Genomic DNA, 17,634 nt, shown 5'->3' with positions numbered 1-17,634 from the left:
GAATAAATACGCTAACATTGCAGACGTAAAATAAAAACAGGGCATGACAATCACATTTGCATTAAAAACACACAAACCAGTTTCTTCTTCCAATCCAAGGGAAGGTAGAATCAAAAAAATATTTTCCCTAATAAATAAGTACACTTTCCTGTGAGGTGTGAATTGCATAGTGTGCTAGAGAGACACCGACTCGGATCAGTGCGAGACCCACTTTCACACGGGGCTGATGTCCAACACTGGGTTTGGAGTCCAGTGTTGAACCCCCCCCCCCCCCCCCTTTCATCCCTGTCCAATACGGGGGTCAATGAGATCAGTAGACCCAGCTGACTGGAACCCACTGTGGCTCAATGAAGAGTCGCTCGACGACCTCCTGCAGCTTCTCAAAAGCCTTGTCCAGATCGTCATTAACAATAGTCAGGTCAAAGTAGTGGCCGTACGCCCGGCGTATCCTGGCGCTCTCATCGACGGTCTTCTTTAAATCGTTCTCCTGTCACAGGAAGAGGTTACGTCAGGACAGACGGAAGCAAACAACAAATGAATAAACCCTCACAAACACGTACCGTTAGTAGCTTGGTGGTAAGACCAGCATCTACCACAGCTTTGTGCATGGCTCGGAGCGTGTCCAGTTCGGGAGCAGCAATAAACACCACAAATGGCATGAACTCAGCAGTCTTCAGCATCTTCAGCGCCTGAACGAAGCACAACAGCAAGTTCACAACCAAGCGTTTGGTGAAAACCGTTCAGAACGTGGCCCCATCTGACCTGAGGGTTGACATCCAGTATGCAGGTACGACCTGCACCCACTACCTGATGGATGGAGTCCATCTTGGTACCGTAAAGGTTGCCGTCGTACTCGCCGTGCTCCAGGTAACGGCTCTCCTTGATGTCCTTCTCCATCTCTCCCCGTGTCACAAAGCAGTAGTTCTGGCGATCTCGCTCCTCTTCCCTCGCAGGGCGCGACGTGACTGGGAGGTGAAAGGCGAGGAAAGGAGTTACGTACACCGGAGCCAGGGAACTCCGCTAGCCGTCCGTCCCGACACTCACAGGGGACGGTGGTGCCGTATCGCAAGGGGTTCATGACAACGAGTCTGTTCTTCAGGCTCCGCCTTCCAACGCCCTGGGCTCCAATTAGAAGCAGCGTTTTCCTCTGAAACGCCGGCATCTTGGCAACCTCCTCGTAGGTCTGCAGCTCATAGCGATCAAATTCTGTCCGAGGCAACACGCGATCAGTGCCAATCGATTTACCTTACAACGTAAATAAGAACGTATAAATAGGAAAGTCACAACCAGGAGGGAAAAACACACCGGCGTTCTTTGAAGTGAGGTACATCATTTTCTTCTTCTTTTTCTTCCCGGTTAGAGCGCCGCAGAGATAACCTAGGTTGAAAACTAAGTGTCAGGTCACCACAGGATGGCGCTGGAGAGCAAGGGTTAGTAGTCCGGTGAGAATGGGGTGACGTCATCCTGACCTGTAGCAGGTAAATTCCAGTCTCTTCTCACGAATGCTTTCCTTTTCTCCTCTAAGAACTGACTGGGGATGAGGCCAGTCCCTCCACCAACAACTCTACATGCCTACATCATTTCCCATAGTAAAAAATAATAATTCACTGTGACAAAATCTTCCACCACGTCTTCAGAGTCCACTTTGGAGAGTTAAGCCATGCCTACTAGCCTGCCACCAGCTGGGATCCTCCCTGTTGACTACATGGAGGACGTCTCCCTTAGAAAAGGCCAGGCCGGCCTCTCTGCAGGGGATCAAGTTGTCCGTTTCTGGATTATAGTTGAAGTGTGTCTTTAGATAAACCTGAACAAGATATCAGAAACAAATCATACAGGGGTAAGTAAAAGCCTTCAACACACATTTAAAATACAAACGTAGCCGAATGTTTAGAAGTAATAACGGATTCATCTTGGTTCATAAATACTTCCTATAATCCCAATGCTATGACTGTAGAACGAAATGTTAAAATGATTTTAAACAACTATAGTGAGTGCATGGCCATTTGGGGAGGCAATTTTTAAAAATGACAAATCAATAATTATTTTATTATTACATTTCAAGCTTCCATGCTTGTTTTCGTACCTGCTGCCATTCTCTCTTTTCTTTCTGCACCACGTCTGATGATTTGAAATATCTGTCAGCGTGATGTTTTTTTTTTTTTTTTAACATTTTTAAATCATCTGATCTACATTTATTTATCTGAGCAATACATTTACAAACATGCAGAAAAATAAACACGTGCTCAAAAAGGAGCAGGTTTATGTTCACCAGAACTTTATAGCCTGAACTCCAGTGAATAGAGTGTTGCATGTCCCACAGAGTAAGCGACATTTATTAATAGACCCTCCCTGGGCTCAATGTCCAGATGATGGGCATTCTGAGGCAACGCAGGTCAGTCCGCTCTCACCTAAAGCCCGACAGGTACAACTCTCTCCCCGCCTGGGTGCACCAATCAACACATCCCGGAGGTGCTGCCTTCCTCACCTGTGGACGTCCCGGAGCGTCTTTGTAGCCGGGCAGCACCTTGAGTGTGATGCTTCCGCTGCAGCTCCTCAGCAGCTCCTGGAGTTCGCGTGGGTTGCTGCCGACTTCACGACCGTTCACCTCGCGGATGACGTCGCCCGCCTGCAGCACGCCCTGCCTGTCGACTGAGCCGCCGTGCAGAATCCGTGCGATCACCATCTCCCCCCGCTCCACACGGAAGGTCACCCCCTGTAGAGACAGTCAAAGATAGTCCGTCTCCGCGCCGCACCGAGAAAGCAGCTCTTACGCTTGTTAAAGTTAGTCGCGTTTATAACAAACAGCCAATGGAGGACGAGACGTTTAACAGAGCCATGTCAACTGCTTCCACTGCAGAGCTGTGGTTGGTCCACAGCCCCCCGGCTGACTTACCAGAGGCTCCCCAGCTTGCTTCTGGATGCCAATCCCTCTGACGGCATCAGCCGGAATGAGAGCGGCCGTCCACGAAGCGCCGCTGTTCCCCGTTTCATAGCACTTTGCAGCTACTTTGTCATGAGCCTCTATCAAAGACTGAGGAAACAAATACAGACAGAATTACAGTAAATCCAACTCATCCATCCCACAACATGAGCGATTGTTAGACCTCCCAGAATCTGCTGGTGTGATTGGGGCGAGGCCTGCGGTACCTTGAAGCGAGGCTCCTGCAGGATTTCAGCGAGCTCAGCGACGGCAGCATCTTTTTCAGGCAGGTTGTTGAGGGAATCCAGGATCTCTGCGACCAGCTGAACGTTAGCCGTCCGTACAGCCTGCAACGTAACATCCTCAGGACGATCATGGGCCTAAAGACAGACACACACACACACACACACACACACACGAAATCCATCCAGTAAATTAGATGAAAATCAACATCTCTTTTCTGTAGTAAATTGAGACACGTGTGCTTCGAGTCGTTAGTTGGTCAGTTACAAATTTTGATTTTTAAACCCACAAAAATCCTGCATGACTGTTTTTAACTCAACCAACAGATTCACTTTTAGTATGTGTTCGCCATATTTCTACCACAATTCATGCACGAAATCCTAATGTAAGTACACAATACTTCCTTTAGCGTTTGACCAAAGCACTCCTCGACACGCCACTGCTGCGATGCTACTATTCATTTGTCATATTTGCCATGCCGTCTTCATTTAAAACTGAATTTACTCATGTTAAAACGTTTACGAACTACAAGTATAAACACACTTGTAAATGAATATATCAAAATTATACGTGCGTTTTATCACTCTGCCCTCTTTTATTTCGACGAGTAGGTTGGTGTCAGAATCGGGCGGAACATTACAAGATGTTCGTCTGCCGGGGACGAGGAGACAGAAAGAACGACTTCTCCAGAAGCACCTTCCAGAATGAACGTTGTTGGACCTCAGGGAGCACTGCCAGGAGGAGATAGTCACCGTCTTGAACATGTGGCGACACCTGACACCGACTACACCTTCATTTCCTCGGGCTCACAGCGACATTTGCTGCTTCTCTCAACTCTAGCTCGATGACCTACGAGTGTGTGTGTGTGTGTGTGTGAGAGAGTGTGTGTATGTGAGCGTGCTACGAGTGTGTGTGTGTGTGTGTGTGTGTGTGAGAGAGTGTGTGTATGTGAGCGTGCTACGAGTGTGTGAGTGTGTGTGTGTGTGTGTGAGAGAGTGTGTGTATGTGAGCGTGTGTGAGAGTGTGTGTGTATGTGTGAGTGTGTGTGAGAGTGTGTGTGTTTTACCGTGGCAAGGCAGCGTACGATGGGGCTCTCAATGACGCCTCTGAGGAAGATGAGGTCGATATCTTTGGCTTCTGTGCCTGATGGAAGCTCCTTCTGGTTGTCGAGGACCTGCTGCATGGCTGGGGGGGGGGGGGGGGGGACATCAACTAAATAAAAAAAAAAATTATAACTAAAAACATTCACTGCCAAACCCTGACATTGAAATCTGCCTCTCTTCACCGGCCAATAACTCCGGAAGGAAAGATGGGAGGAACACACTTTGTGTCCCTGATGAAAGAAGAGACTCTAATCTTTCATCTGGTGTGTTCCTCGTTTGCATAAAGGGCTTTTCTAGTTGTTACTATTATTATTTTATTTGTATTACTCACTAAAAACATTCATTATAACAGCATGGATCGTTATTTCACATGCCATAAACTATTAAAACACATTTGTAGACTTTAAAGGCTGCAGCGCTGCAACAGGAGTGAACGTTTCCATATATTATTACGAGCAGGCGGCTCGTTCGTTCCGCGCAAGGAGCGCGACCCGTTCTTTGTCACACGCGTGATGGAGAACAGCCAGAACCGCTGCTCTTTAGTGGTTCTCGGGAGAACCCTGAAGGAACGTTCAGTGGGGCTACGTGGTCACGTTGCTCACAGCGCGCAGGTCATTTGTGTCAATTTCCATTGTGAGGTAACAAACACGCAGCTAGCTGCCAGCCAAGGCGGCGATACACTTCAACAAAACACGTTTGGGCTTTAACGCGCAACGACACGTCGCCAGTCGGCGCGTAATTACGCGCTCTCGTGTTATTGTTTGTAACAAATCACGCCGCGTTCGAAGTTAGCGCTTAGCCTTTAGCTGGTTCTTGTCTAAAGTTGCGTGCAAGTTAGCTAATGCTAACGAACGCTAGCGAGCAATGTCGCGCTTTTACGCACGGCGTTAGCAGCTATTAAAACAGATAACTCCATTCCGAACGCGTTCTCTTGTGGATTACAGGTGGTGAGGTAGCTACCTATATATATTATTATTTTATTATTGTTAGCAATCACCCGGCTCGGACTGGTTCGCGTTAGTTCAGAAGCCGGAGGGTGACGGGATGGACCGTGGCTTAAGTGTGTCGCTAAAATGACTGATCAATACTTTACCTCGTTGAATCAGTATCATCGATCACCCTTCCATTCTTCTCGCAGGCAACTGGAGCAATAGTAGCTTCATTTCCAGCCTGCCTGCCTGCTCCCCTCTCTCGAGTTCCCGTCCACCGGATACATGCTATGTTAATGACCCAGAGCCTCCGATTTAAGTCTAACACCTTAAACAGTTGCTGTGAAATTAGTCCTAAGAGCGACTGATCACATTAATGAGTAACACCTACGTCATGACTTAATGAAACAATGATCCATATTGGGACCCTTGTCTTGAAAATTAAGATTCTGAACATCTGTTTTCAGACAGGGTGAAGGCACATCTGTAAAAAGGAATTAAAGGATGCTCTTGTCAAGATACACCTGTAATTTAGGGTCACAATAAAACTAATGGAAGGATGTCCACAAACCTTAAAACTTAAGGATGGAGACAATCCAGTAGATTTTGGTGCAGATCTTAAATTTCATCACTTAGGGGGGGGGGGGGGGGGGGGGTCACAAATTGTCCTGATTATGCAAAGACTAAATGCATATTGAAAACAAGCTGTTTTCACAAGTCGTCATGGGTCAAACAAGTTCAAAAGATGTGTGAAATGTGGACACTTGGCAGACTTGCTCATTAAAAATGTGCTTTAATGACACTGTTACAAACCAAAGTATTTGCATTGCAGTTTATTTCATGCAGTACAATTAAGTCCATGCCAGCAACAGACATAGCAGCGGCTTTGTGGCTACAAAGCTTCAGCAGCATCGCCACAGCGGCAGGCCATCGTACCTACAACATGATGAATCACATGTTAAAAGAAATAGTACATTAAATATACATTAAAATGCATGTTTTTATGTCCTTTTATTCACACCCAAGTGAGGCATGTTAGAAACCTCTCAATGAGATTCAAACAAACACAAACTACAACATTAAATTAAGATTATTTTTTAGCTTCACAAGGTTTATTTGCATGACTTGAATTATAGATTTTTTTCCCTGGTAAATCCTAATTTTATGCAATCCTATATATTGCAGCGCTTTGTAATTTCAAAGTAATTTACCTGACGTAGTTTGATTCTGGAATACTCTCTGTGCTCTTTCTCATCAACACGTCTGTAAATATGGTATCTGGGGTGTCTCTTTTCCCATACCTGCACATAAAAAAAGAATATCAGCATATCAAAATGTTGTACTTTCAAAATATGTTATAGAAACTGAATGACTAACCTTGATCTTGTTATCAGATTGATGTAGTGTCTTAGAGCAGAGTAATATTTGGCGATCTCCTCAGGTGGTGCACCTTTGCGGGGGCTGGCAGGCTTGACTGGATATGCATTCGTGCCAGAGTGACTGCAAGCCAGCAGGCAGAGAGCCAGAACGGTCAGCGACATCACAGCGCTGGAGCAAATCCTGGATCGCAAGGAGTATGAAGAGTCAAAATGCACAAGAACAATCATCATCCCGCAAAGTAACAAGAGAAAAATAAGAGCTCCATATTGGAGTGATACCCCAGCATGAAAGTTGCTGTATCCAGAATGACTTTCTTTGAAATGCCTTTTAAATAAAATATAAGAAATGATTTTAAAAAGCTTACATTATAATGTTACACTTGAAAACACGGCTGTGGCTTTTCTCGCAGTTGACGGTAACTCTGTCAAATTCTTAAGAACGCCTGTGTTTTATAGAGAGAGACTCAGATGGGGAGGGAGGATAATTTAATTCACTTTTAGGACACTCTGGAGAAATAACTCCTGCCTCATTAGTTTTGTAATCCATGAATGTCTAGAATGTGAAATAAATGGAGGTTGTTTTATGGCATTCTGTTTATTAAAAATGATTTTTTTTTACTTGATGGTGAACATTAGTTGTGCAATTTATTAAACTGCAAGTAGTCAATGTGTATTTTGAGGATTTTATTATTGATATTGATATAAAAAAATCAGATTTGTGTTTTTCAATCCACTGCAGCAAATTACAAGCAGGTAACTGATTCAGTTTGTAATGTAATTACTCTTCTCTTGTTCTTGCTTCTACAATGAATTAAGTATTCACACAGCAAATTTAGTTTAAGTTGAGTGATGTTTGTAAAAAGCAGATGCATGGTGAGACAAACATTAAGGCACAATCCACTAAAGAGCCTCAAGCAGCACGATGTGTCAATGATGTGTCACTAATGGTGGTCTTGTTTTCAGATTAAGTCAATGTATATTCAATGGAAAGGTGATAATTCAGTTTATAAAAATGGACAAGGTGCATTATAAATCTCAAGACAATAACAAAATCCTTCCGCCCAAGATGGCAAGCATATTTCCACATGACAGAACATCACTCCCGTATGAAATTGCAGTAAATTGCTCAAGCCTATATATTGTTTTTCAATTCTAGTTGAAGTCGGGCACAAAAAAATACCAATCAGCTTCAAAATGTATGATGACTTTAATGATCTCTATTTTTTTTAAGTGCTCACTGCTGAAAATTTGACAGCACACGTGGGTGCTATCGTTTCCTCTGACAGACATATGAGAAATCCATGTCAGAGCGACACAGTCTGCAGAGCAAAGTACGCACACACACAAAAAAACATACTATTGACCAAGTGTCTGGAGGTTATATGCCAGAATGAGTGCTTCACTTAGCAAAATGTGTGTAAATATTTAAATACAATAGATGTTGCTGATGTTTTGTCTTCTTTAATTGATATGAGCTCAAGTAAGAAGATTGTCATTCATTTAACTTTTTCTTGTGGAATAGGGATTTTTAATTAAATATTTTAGTTTGTTGTTTTTGGTATTGCTGAACTGAACTGAAAATAAGCGGTTTTTGTGTTCTGTACTGTCAAATCCCATGTGGGTGGGAAGAGTGGGAGCTCACAACAGGTTATGTGTTCCGCTAGACCAGGTGCATAACAATGGTCAGTAATAAATGTCTGCTTTAAATTCAACATGCCCGTAGAGTGCCTTGCAGAGAAATGAGAGCCAGGTGGATAAAGCGAAGTGTCACGTCTGATACAGTTGAAGCGCCCACTGGTAATAGCTGTGATTAACACCATCCACCGAGAGAGCGCCAAAGACTGGCCAGGAGCCAGCCCACCTGCAACCGCCTAAATACTCGTTCATAGGAGACTCCCCTTCCACACTAAAAATGCAAGCATTTGGAACTTTCTACAAAAAACACACACATCCTTATTAATCAGAATTATTTATTGTCGTACAGAAATTTCAAAAGTTTTCACAGTGAAGGATTTTTTTTTTACTGTTACGAACTCCAGTTTTAAAATAGTCAAAAACGAAAGTACATTTTCAAATAGCCAAACATGGTGTCCCAAACACAGGGTATTTGCCAAACAAACTATGCACACAGTAGTTGACCAGGGCGTTATCAACTCACTCAGCAATGAAGGTTGACTAAAGTATGAGTCAACTCCTGAAGGGGAACAAGGCTTGTTTGATTTGGTGACGGACTGCAATTAGAAAAAACATTATCTAGACTCCACACAAACAATCTGCTCTATGACTGGAAACCATAGGCGGGCGATAAGTGAAAAAAGCACACTTACTACAGACATGGTCTTCAGTAGTGTTGACATTCAAGTACTTTTGTCAGATATTTATATCCAAAAGAGCATCTCTTAGTTCAAATTATTACACATTACATTTAGGTTATATACAAGTATTAAAAATATTTTTTTATCAAAATGCAGAAAATATGTTCATCCGATGTACGTTGTTAGTCCTTGGCAAAACACAACTAAATTAGCAGGCTGGAAAAGAAAAGTATTTATTTATTTTGCAAATACCATTCATTGCCTTCTGCGGTGAAACAGCATGCAGAGCAACTGGATTTCAGTACAGCCGATGTCAGAGATCAGTTTATTTAGAAACGCGTTACACCAAACACAAAGCATGTACTTTCTATTAAAGATGAGGCAGGATGGGGTTTGTGCACAATTAAATATGTCGTCTTGTGTCGTCACTTTGTGTCGTCAATATCATACATGAAATCTTCTGGCAGTTTCTCAGCAGGGATGCTTCTCAGCTGCTCGTCATAAGAACGGAGAGTCCAGAGCTTCTCCAGTTCATATCTTTCTCTGGTCTCTGGTAGCATGAAATGAACAACCATATTCCCTGAGACGTAGAGAGAGAAAAGTAGGATAATTAACACGCCCAGGAACCCCACTGGCCAAAAACATCACTTTAAAGTCACGCTTTGGATCGCCGAAGCTGGGATCTCCCAGATTACCGAAGTCAATGCAGATCCACTCCTCTGCATCCTTTCCTTCAATTTTGAGGTGTTGCTCTCCTTCTTTCTTCATAAACTTGTACTGGAAGAAAATCACCCTTTATTCCAGTTTTCGGAACAGAACAACACTTAAAACTGAGAGAATGAATGCTATTTACCGCTTTGACTGCATACATTGCCATTGCGCGGAGGTGTCTCCCTGATATGCCGCTCACAACAATGAAGTATTCTGAATATTTGATCTGTTCAGGTACTTTAATAACACAGATGTCCACTGCGTTTTCCTGACGCAGTAGAGACACCAGCACATCGAGAGAGAATCCTGGAGGGGGGGGGGGGGGGGTTGTAAAATTTGACTATTAATAATCAAGCAACAAGAGAGATATTCATAAATTAATATCATTGGTTTTAGACACTGGTTGGAGACCAAAAGCTATTTTTTTTTTTTTAAATATCTCCTCTGGCTCTGGTGGGAAATTGTTATTGGAGTTTTGTGTAATATCTGGCAATATTCAAATTAAAAAAAGCCTCCATCATTTGGGAAATAAGCTAATTGATCGAACATAAAACGTTGCGGCAATAACAATTTCCATGAAACCAAACAGTCTTAATTTTTTTTAACGTGGCCTTATCAAACAAAAACCTTTATTCAATTTATGAGCCATAATAAAAAATAACAATATTTTTATTTGTAGATAACGCGTTTAATTCATCAAGTCTATTTATCAAATACCAATTATTAAAATAAAAACGTCCTGTTTACCTACATTTGTGTAGACCCGTTAACTTACTTGTGTGTTTGTTGACGCCCTCGACCTCATGCGATTCCCCCTGGAACACGCCGGCGCTCCTCTTTTGTTCGCTTTCACTACAAATCTCTGAATACAATCTTTGCGTGCTAAAATTACAGCCGCTTAAATAACTGCAGTGTTGACTGGAGCATAAATCTGCTAACCGGGGTAAATCCGGACTGCAACGAGCCTTAGGGATCGAACGCGCGTTTCTAAAAACACCCATTTGCTTCGAAACGACGCCGCTTTTAAATACCGGCGACACAAGTTCCTTGAGGAAAAAATTCAGCATTTTAACTTTAATATTAGCAAAACAAGTCAATTCTGTCCACAATGCTCTGTGTAAAAACAGGAAGTGCCTGCTGCCCTTGGCATATGATTGGTCAATACACCTTCTTCGTTGATTTCTGGGTTTATAAAAAGAAACACGCCACCCATAGGCCATAAAGGGTACTTATTTGGTTTTGCGTCAGTTTCTCTTACTACAGAACTGTTTTACACAAGACAGCGTTTCACATTGTCCCGAGAATAACATGTAAGCATAAAAATGTCGACCATAACCATAACTAGTTTTACCAATGTGAGTAACCCACGCAGGTTTGATAAAGCTAATAATAAAACATCTCATATTTCATGTGCTCAAGTCATCTCGCAATGCTTTGCATGTCTTTCTTCACAAGCTGCAAATGTTTTGACGCTTTTACCGTTCTGGTGGCTACTTTTTATTCATAGCAGCTGTTTTATGGGACCGACTTGTGTTGTATCACAAGCATGACTGGGTATCGTCAAATTGTGCAACTCATTTGATAGAAAATTGAAAGCAAGAGACAACTTTTTTTTTTTTCTCCTGTAGGATGTTTTTGCAATCTTTGCCCTAGAAACACCCAAATGTATAAATTCTCAACATTGTCAAATGTCAAGTACTTTTAAATACATTTATAAACCTATTTATCAGTACACTCTAATCAAAACATAATTCAAAAAGGTAAACAAAACATTCTTGTTCCTGCATAAATTAGAGAAATGCATTTTATTCATTTTTTAAAAAATGTTGTTCCCTTTGTTTGAAGGAATCCACTTTAGTCCTCATTCATCAGCAGACCTGGGATCCGTAATGACATTCAGTCTCAAGCCCACAGGAATATGGTCTGTAAGTCCAGCTAGCTGCGTTATAAAAGTCATCTCTTCAATTTCCTGGATGGAGACAAAAAGAGTGTGTGTGGGATTTTTATTTTGCTTTATGCTGTAAGATAACTTGTGTTTCAAAACAAAGCTGCTCTATTGAAATAATCATCTCAAAATAACGCCCAAGAAAATAGAAATAGAGAGAAGAATGAGCTACAAATGTAAAGTAAAAACACACAGAGACACATACTGTCCGGTAGTGCTTTGAAATGGAGTTTTCGCGGTAGAGGATGTAGTCGATCCGACGTCCGATCCACGGCTGGCCAGTGTTTGGGTAAACCAACGGAGAGTCCTGTGCAGGAACAGGAGGGCAGATGAACTGCTTCCTCAATTCTTGTCTCTCCAAGGTTCTACACGAAGCACAGAATCTCAAATCAGGTCCAGTAAACTGACGGTGAGTTAGGCATTTAGGTTATTTCACATTCGTAGTGGTGAGCAACAACACCTCAAAATAATAGTGTACCTCTGTAGATTTTCTGGGGTGTTTATGTCATCTTCATACAACGCGGGCTGCTCCAGCAGAGTACCTTTGGATTCAGTTAAATATCCAGTCAACCCACTTGTTTGGTATGCATGTCATTTTCACTGTACTGGTTTAAAACTGTACACACCAATGACCCAGGGCTTCTCTTCTCCAGGCCCTGCCCTGCACGGATCTTTATATTGCTCAAACAGAGAGTGATTCTGCTCCATAGTGTCATCTAGACAAGCAAGATGTATTAAATACAGACAAAAAACAGATACATAATATGAAAAAGGAATGCAATCTTTTCAAAGACACACCAGGCGAGCAGTTGTCGAAGTTGAAGTCTCCACACAGCACGTCAAAAACGACGTCCTCGTTGGGCTGCCGGTTAACAGCTTGAAAATTGCCAATCCACTCTGTAATCATGTCCAACTGCTCGCAGCGAATTTCCCCTTCACCTGATAAAAGACCAACTATAATAGTTCAATCTTATATTGGTTTTTTTTTCTCTTCGCAGGAAAAATGCTCAATTGCGATTTGATCAGACCAGATGAGAAAATAAATGACTCACCCTCCGGCGCATGCAGATGCGTGCAGTTAAAATAGCCAACCGTTGTTTTATGGTTCGGATTCTGCTTGATGAGGACCTGAGAGTTTAAAAAAAATATCCATCCATCTTATTTGTGTGGACATACTGTGATAAATCACGAGTATATAACATGAATCCTTCAACACAAACAGAACAACGACAGCAAATACTAGCCACGTATTTCCTGATATCAACAGAAAAGGTACCTTAACGGAGAGGAGGCCCTTGGCAGCCAGTGCATCCTCCCCACGGCTGTTGGGAAAGCAGTGGTAACGGGCCTCAAGCACGGGGAATCGGCTGGCCACGAAAAGGCCACTGTTGAAAAACTTGAAAGAGGAACAGAGGCAGGGCGGCTGGCAGGCGTACACGCCTACGTCATACAGTATGTGTCCGAACGCCGGTTTCAGCACTTGTTTGAGCTTCTGTGCTGCCCTCTTATCAAACACCTCCTCCAGACACAGTATGTCCACATTGGCAGGAAACAGTGGTGAAATCTCCCACGGTATATCGTCCTTCTGGTGGAGACCTTGGGACAGCAACGTTTGTGGAGAACTCCGCCGACCGGTTTCACCCTGCTGGTTGGAGTTCTGGTTGGAATTAAACACGAGAGGCTCTCCCGCGTCATCGCAGGGTGAACAAACCACATGACCTTTGGAATTTTGGAATGAAACCTGTTCTTCAGTCAAATCTGCATGGTCACCCACAGGGGGCCGCGTCTGCCCATCAATAGTACGATAGTTGGCGGTACTTGTTGGGAGTATGCTGTTTGAAGGGCTGAGAGTCCCGGAGCTGCTGGGGGAGTCGATACAGATGCGAACATGTGGTCGGCACACGCCCTGCACAATGCGTTGGCCAATGGCGGTTGCCCTGTGCTGTGTGTGCCCCAGGTTGTTGAAACGAGCCAGACTGTCAGGCAGCAGGCACAAGTTGGCCGTGGCAAATCCAAATGAAACCTCTCCTGCCTGTTTTATGTACGACCCATTCTCCAAAGGGGAGGTTTCCACTCTATGATAGCGAAAAGGTCTGCGGCAGCCCTGAAGAGGAGCCCAGATCAGAAAGCCCAGGAATGCCAAGGGCGTCGTAAGAAGAAAAAGAATAAAGAAGATAATGGCCCCAAAAAAGACCTCGAGGGGGTGGAGGTAACATTCCTGCTCCACTCGCCGGGTTTGCTCCAGGGTGGTGGACTTACACACAGAAATAAGGCGATCAAGAAACCAGAAGCAAGGCAGGATGAAGGCCCATGCAACAGCGTGGATGCCTGCAACACACCCGTTAGGAAACGGTGATGATCGCAGGGCCATGCCGCCTTCCTCCTACGCAGCAATCAGCATGAAGGACTTCCTGTGGAGGTTTCTGTATCATCAGCTCCGCCGCACACTAAACAACAGAAGAAAAAAATATGTTTGAAAGGTAGGTTCTCAGGAAGAACCTGTTTTTTGTTTTCTCGTGTCCCTACACGCCATTGTGAAAAAAATAAATAAACACCTTCTGACATAAATGCAATGCAGTCTGTTTAAGAAGGAGGCACGGACTGGTTTACTAAACACGGTGATTAAGCAATAATCACTTTTAAGGGAGCTAAACATATTGTGAAAAGCAAATGCCGATGTTTGCAAACCACCGATGGAAAAAGCAACGAGAAGCTTGTCTGAACACAAACTCCTTTGTGTGCGTACAGTCAGTCAATGGGTGTGTCGAAAACACACAACCTCACAAATATGTGAATCTGATACTTATCCATTTAAAAAAATAAACTGCGATACATTACAAAACCGTACAAAAGGATATATTGTAATTTGATCAATCACACGAGAGCATTAAAAACCCTTAAGAGTTGATTTGCCCTTTAACGTCACCAAATATGTAGAAATCGCACTTTGGACTGTGTCGGCTTCAGACTCCACAACCAGGAGGTTTCAAACCTACAACCCCAGCATTACGTACTGAAATCATCTCATTTGAGGCTCCTCCAGTGACTTTGGGAGCTTTCCTGCGTCCGGCTCCGTCCACAGGTAAATGGTGTCTCCCGTGGAGCCGCTAGCAGTCACACCCAACACCTGAACACGCTATTCGGGACTTTAAAAGCAATGGCAGCCTTGTAATGAATGCCAAAATAACGATTCCGTATCATGACGTCACGTGGCTACTGTAATAGCTTACTCATAAGATCAAACGTTTTACTCATCGCATACAAAGCCGTCACCTGTCCTGTGACGCGCAGCTAGCTTACAGCGGCTTTGATGGTCTTACCTTTAGCACGCAGCCTGGGATCGTTCGTTTGATCTTACTAATGTTCGGATTCCATCACAGTCATTCATTCGCATGTTCAAAAAGAAATGGTTCGTTTCTCGCTTGCGAGAAGACAGCCATCAAAGTTTACCTGGAATATTCTGCACGCCTAAACTCTGCTGGAAATATTAAGACACGCCCCGTTGGTGATGTCACGATGGCTGGTCCGTCTGTCACGTGACACTAGTCGCCCTGCTTCAGGTTAGGCGCTCTGCTGTCTTAAAGGGAATACAGTACACGCCTTGTTTTAATCCAGCTAATTCCAATGGCGTCTCAACACCAGCACCCAGATTAAAAAGAGGATTGGGAAGAAAATGACACCGAAACATCCGGAACTCACTGAGGGGTGGGCCTCCCTGGGGAGGAGGATTACTGTTTAAATCAATATTCTGATTACACACTAATTGTGTGAAATGTTCAGTTATGTCATCAGATAAATTACAATCGTCTTTGTTTTTGTATCTGATTAGGTCATCTTTAGGTAGTAATTAAAACTAAATTACAAATGGATTGTGTTTTCTTACAAGACAAGCAAGAATAAACACATTTATATGTTTGTATTTTCCCCTTGACTGCACAATGCAGAGAAAGACTAAGCTACATAGTTTTCGGGAACAAGAAATGGATTGATTGATTGATTGATTGATTGATTGATTTTACATTGGGTTGGGATGTGGAGATAAATGACAGTATAGTTATTGAGAAGAGAATCCTACTTATATTTCATGATATGGCTGTAGAAATATGATTCAACTCACAACACGAATAAATGAATATATTAAAGATATTGTTTTTATTTTATGCAAACCGTGTTTCGTGTATATTTTCTAAAAATGAGAAAGCCATGACGCACATTGATGAAAGTCCAGTGACATTTTTTGCTATTTCCTTCTTTTTTATTTACAGTATACAAGAATCAACAGCAGAATACAAACATGCCATTAATTGAGCTGTTAATGATCTTGGATACGTCACATGGCTAAACATAGATTGATAGATACGCGCGCGCAAACAAACACCTATACACACAATTTGGCACGATCCAATTCACCTTAACTACATATATTTTTGACTCTGGGAGGAAGTCAGAGAACGCGCAACCCCTAACCCTAAAGCAGACGCGGGGAGAACACGCAAACCCCGCGCAGAACCCGGAACCTTTTTTGCAACAGGCAACCGCGCCACGCACTGCCACACCATGCTGCCCTGTCCTCATATTGCGTTTTCAATTTGGGCAATATGGGGACAGGGCATTCAATTTAAATCCCATAAGATACTCCTCCCCCCCCTTAAATGTGCGACTACTATGTCTACCAGAGAAAGATGGGCTTATTGTCTTTCTCTGCCATGTTACAGAGGCAGGTGAGCAAAAGCACGAGGTCCTTTTGAATTTGCTGAGGTGCCTGGGTTGTAATCAATTTCGCCAGAACGTTTGGATTGTTGTAATTCATTTCCTGGGTGCTGAAGTCTTTCCTCTTCATGATCCCGTAGGTGTTCACAATGAATTCAGCAAAACCAGGGTGAAGCTTGGCTTTATAACCCAGCTGGGTCAAACTCCTCATGAGCTTATTGTACCGTCGGGTGAGAAAAAGCCGATAGCCTTCGTCTACATCCCCTGTCAGTGGGTGTGTGCTCAGCTGGAAGAGAAGAAGAAAACCATTTTACTTCCCTGTGTGTCATCTAGAAGGAACATTATGCACAGCGGAGTCCATTTTTTTCCTGCATAATTCAAAATAATTTTTTGAGACATAAGCAAAAGCCTTCCTTTCTGACCTCTATGATCTTGTCAGGTATATTCTTTACTGTGAAGCCGTAAAGCCTCTTATGGCCGTGGAAAACATATGACACAATCCTTTTATCCAGTTGGTAGGCAATCTCTCCCAGAAGCCTGTTTGAACCTGCAATAAAATAACACATTTAAATACATTTTTATCTTTCCACAGAGGTCTGGTCAATAATTTCAAGTATCTACATGTCATAAGTGTCACCTTGGTCGTCAGAGGAGGAGCCTTCTGCCTGGAGGCCTTGCGTCCTGTATGTGTTTTCGAACACTGAGCTTTGGAGGAAAGCGATGGGGGATGAGGCTCGATGTTCACCCTGGAGTCTGGTGTGTTGAAAATCATTTTGGAAAATTCCTTCATCACACGTGTTTTCGAGCTGGCCAGGTGGGTTTCTTGCTGCAAGGGATGCAGCACTAACTGTAAAGCAAAAAATATTTTATAATTGTCATTCATCATCAATGAAGAACAGATGTCTTATCTTTTGGCAGTTGAGAAATCAGTGGAGTAGAAGCACCTATAATTAGTGATTAGTGCAAAAGACAGCCATTGGACTGCCTTTTCAGAAAGGCAGACAAAATATAATTTCACCACTAGTGATTAATAAAATGAATTAAATCTTCACTTTTAAATCTGTATAATAGACCCAAAACGCATTCATCTCTACCAAGAGGTCAGAAAAAATTGCATTGTATTAGAATCACAAACAATGCAGTTGAAATTTTAGTAGGATTCAATTTACTATGGTTAAAACAGTTTTGACTCGTAAATCAGAAAGTCAGTTAAATATATCAGTGTTGCCATAGCACCACGGAGATGCTCACTGGCTGCCATCTACTGGCAGAAAGAAGTACCTGCAGTGCCTGCATGCTGGTCCAGAAGGCCGTTGAAGCTCGACAGCCTGCTTCTTAAGTCGTTGTTTTTCTTGGCCAATTTAATCATTGACTTCAGC

At 43.0% G+C, this 17,634-nt stretch overlaps 3 protein-coding genes across 3 annotated transcripts; all 3 read right to left on the bottom strand.

Annotated features, from left to right (window-relative positions):
- Positions 1-310: 310 nt before the first annotated feature.
- pals2a (protein associated with LIN7 2, MAGUK p55 family member a) lies at positions 311-4,346 on the bottom strand. Its single transcript, XM_068755892.1, has 11 exons — positions 4,230-4,346; positions 3,148-3,300; positions 2,894-3,031; positions 2,486-2,713; positions 1,673-1,804; positions 1,470-1,572; positions 1,306-1,377; positions 1,045-1,206; positions 763-965; positions 561-689; positions 311-487 (listed from the first exon to the last, which is right to left on the bottom strand). The coding sequence occupies exons 1-11, from the start codon at positions 4,344-4,346 to the stop codon at positions 311-313; spliced, it is 1,614 nt and encodes a 537-aa protein (XP_068611993.1).
- A 4,212-nt stretch (positions 4,347-8,558) lies between these two features.
- Positions 8,559-10,604, bottom strand: malsu1 (mitochondrial assembly of ribosomal large subunit 1). Its single transcript, XM_068755902.1, has 4 exons — positions 10,376-10,604; positions 9,743-9,906; positions 9,585-9,666; positions 8,559-9,469 (listed from the first exon to the last, which is right to left on the bottom strand). The coding sequence occupies exons 1-4, from the start codon at positions 10,599-10,601 to the stop codon at positions 9,315-9,317; spliced, it is 627 nt and encodes a 208-aa protein (XP_068612003.1). The 5' UTR covers positions 10,602-10,604; the 3' UTR covers positions 8,559-9,314.
- A 621-nt stretch (positions 10,605-11,225) lies between these two features.
- On the bottom strand, positions 11,226-13,916 carry smpd5 (sphingomyelin phosphodiesterase 5). Its single transcript, XM_068760326.1, has 7 exons — positions 12,822-13,916; positions 12,598-12,673; positions 12,344-12,484; positions 12,172-12,261; positions 12,024-12,087; positions 11,751-11,910; positions 11,226-11,569 (listed from the first exon to the last, which is right to left on the bottom strand). The coding sequence occupies exons 1-7, from the start codon at positions 13,914-13,916 to the stop codon at positions 11,462-11,464; spliced, it is 1,734 nt and encodes a 577-aa protein (XP_068616427.1). The 3' UTR covers positions 11,226-11,461.
- Between the last annotated feature and the right edge of the window lie 3,718 nt (positions 13,917-17,634).

This window comes from Brachionichthys hirsutus, chromosome 3, assembly GCF_040956055.1.
Source record: "Brachionichthys hirsutus isolate HB-005 chromosome 3, CSIRO-AGI_Bhir_v1, whole genome shotgun sequence".
Taxonomy (NCBI): Eukaryota; Metazoa; Chordata; class Actinopteri; order Lophiiformes; family Brachionichthyidae; genus Brachionichthys; species Brachionichthys hirsutus.
Note: the sequence above shows the minus strand (reverse complement) of the source record. Positions and strands in the feature narration are given on the sequence as shown.

Excerpts from the sequence above, each read along its gene's own strand:
- malsu1 (XM_068755902.1), bottom strand. The coding sequence starts at position 10,601 with ATGGGTGTTTTTAGAAACGCGCGTTCGATCCCTAAGGCTCGTTGCAGT. Across the intron at positions 9,907-10,375 it reads GGGCGTCAACAAACACACAA|GATTCTCTCTCGATGTGCTG; the intron begins GTAAGTTAACGG and ends CCCCCCCTCCAG. Across the intron at positions 9,667-9,742 it reads CAATGTATGCAGTCAAAGCG|TACAAGTTTATGAAGAAAGA; the intron begins GTAAATAGCATT and ends ATTTTCTTCCAG.
- pals2a (XM_068755892.1), bottom strand. The coding sequence starts at position 4,346 with ATGCAGCAGGTCCTCGACAACCAGAAGGAGCTTCCATCAGGCACAGAA. Across the intron at positions 3,301-4,229 it reads TCGTACGCTGCCTTGCCACG|GCCCATGATCGTCCTGAGGA; the intron begins GTAAAACACACA and ends GTCTGTCTTTAG. Across the intron at positions 1,573-1,672 it reads AGGATCCCAGCTGGTGGCAG|GCATGTAGAGTTGTTGGTGG; the intron begins GCTAGTAGGCAT and ends GAAATGATGTAG.
- smpd5 (XM_068760326.1), bottom strand. The coding sequence starts at position 13,916 with ATGGCCCTGCGATCATCACCGTTTCCTAACGGGTGTGTTGCAGGCATC. Across the intron at positions 12,088-12,171 it reads AGAGAAGCCCTGGGTCATTG|GTACTCTGCTGGAGCAGCCC; the intron begins GTGTGTACAGTT and ends CTGAATCCAAAG. Across the intron at positions 11,911-12,023 it reads ACCCCAGAAAATCTACAGAG|AACCTTGGAGAGACAAGAAT; the intron begins GTACACTATTAT and ends TGCTTCGTGTAG.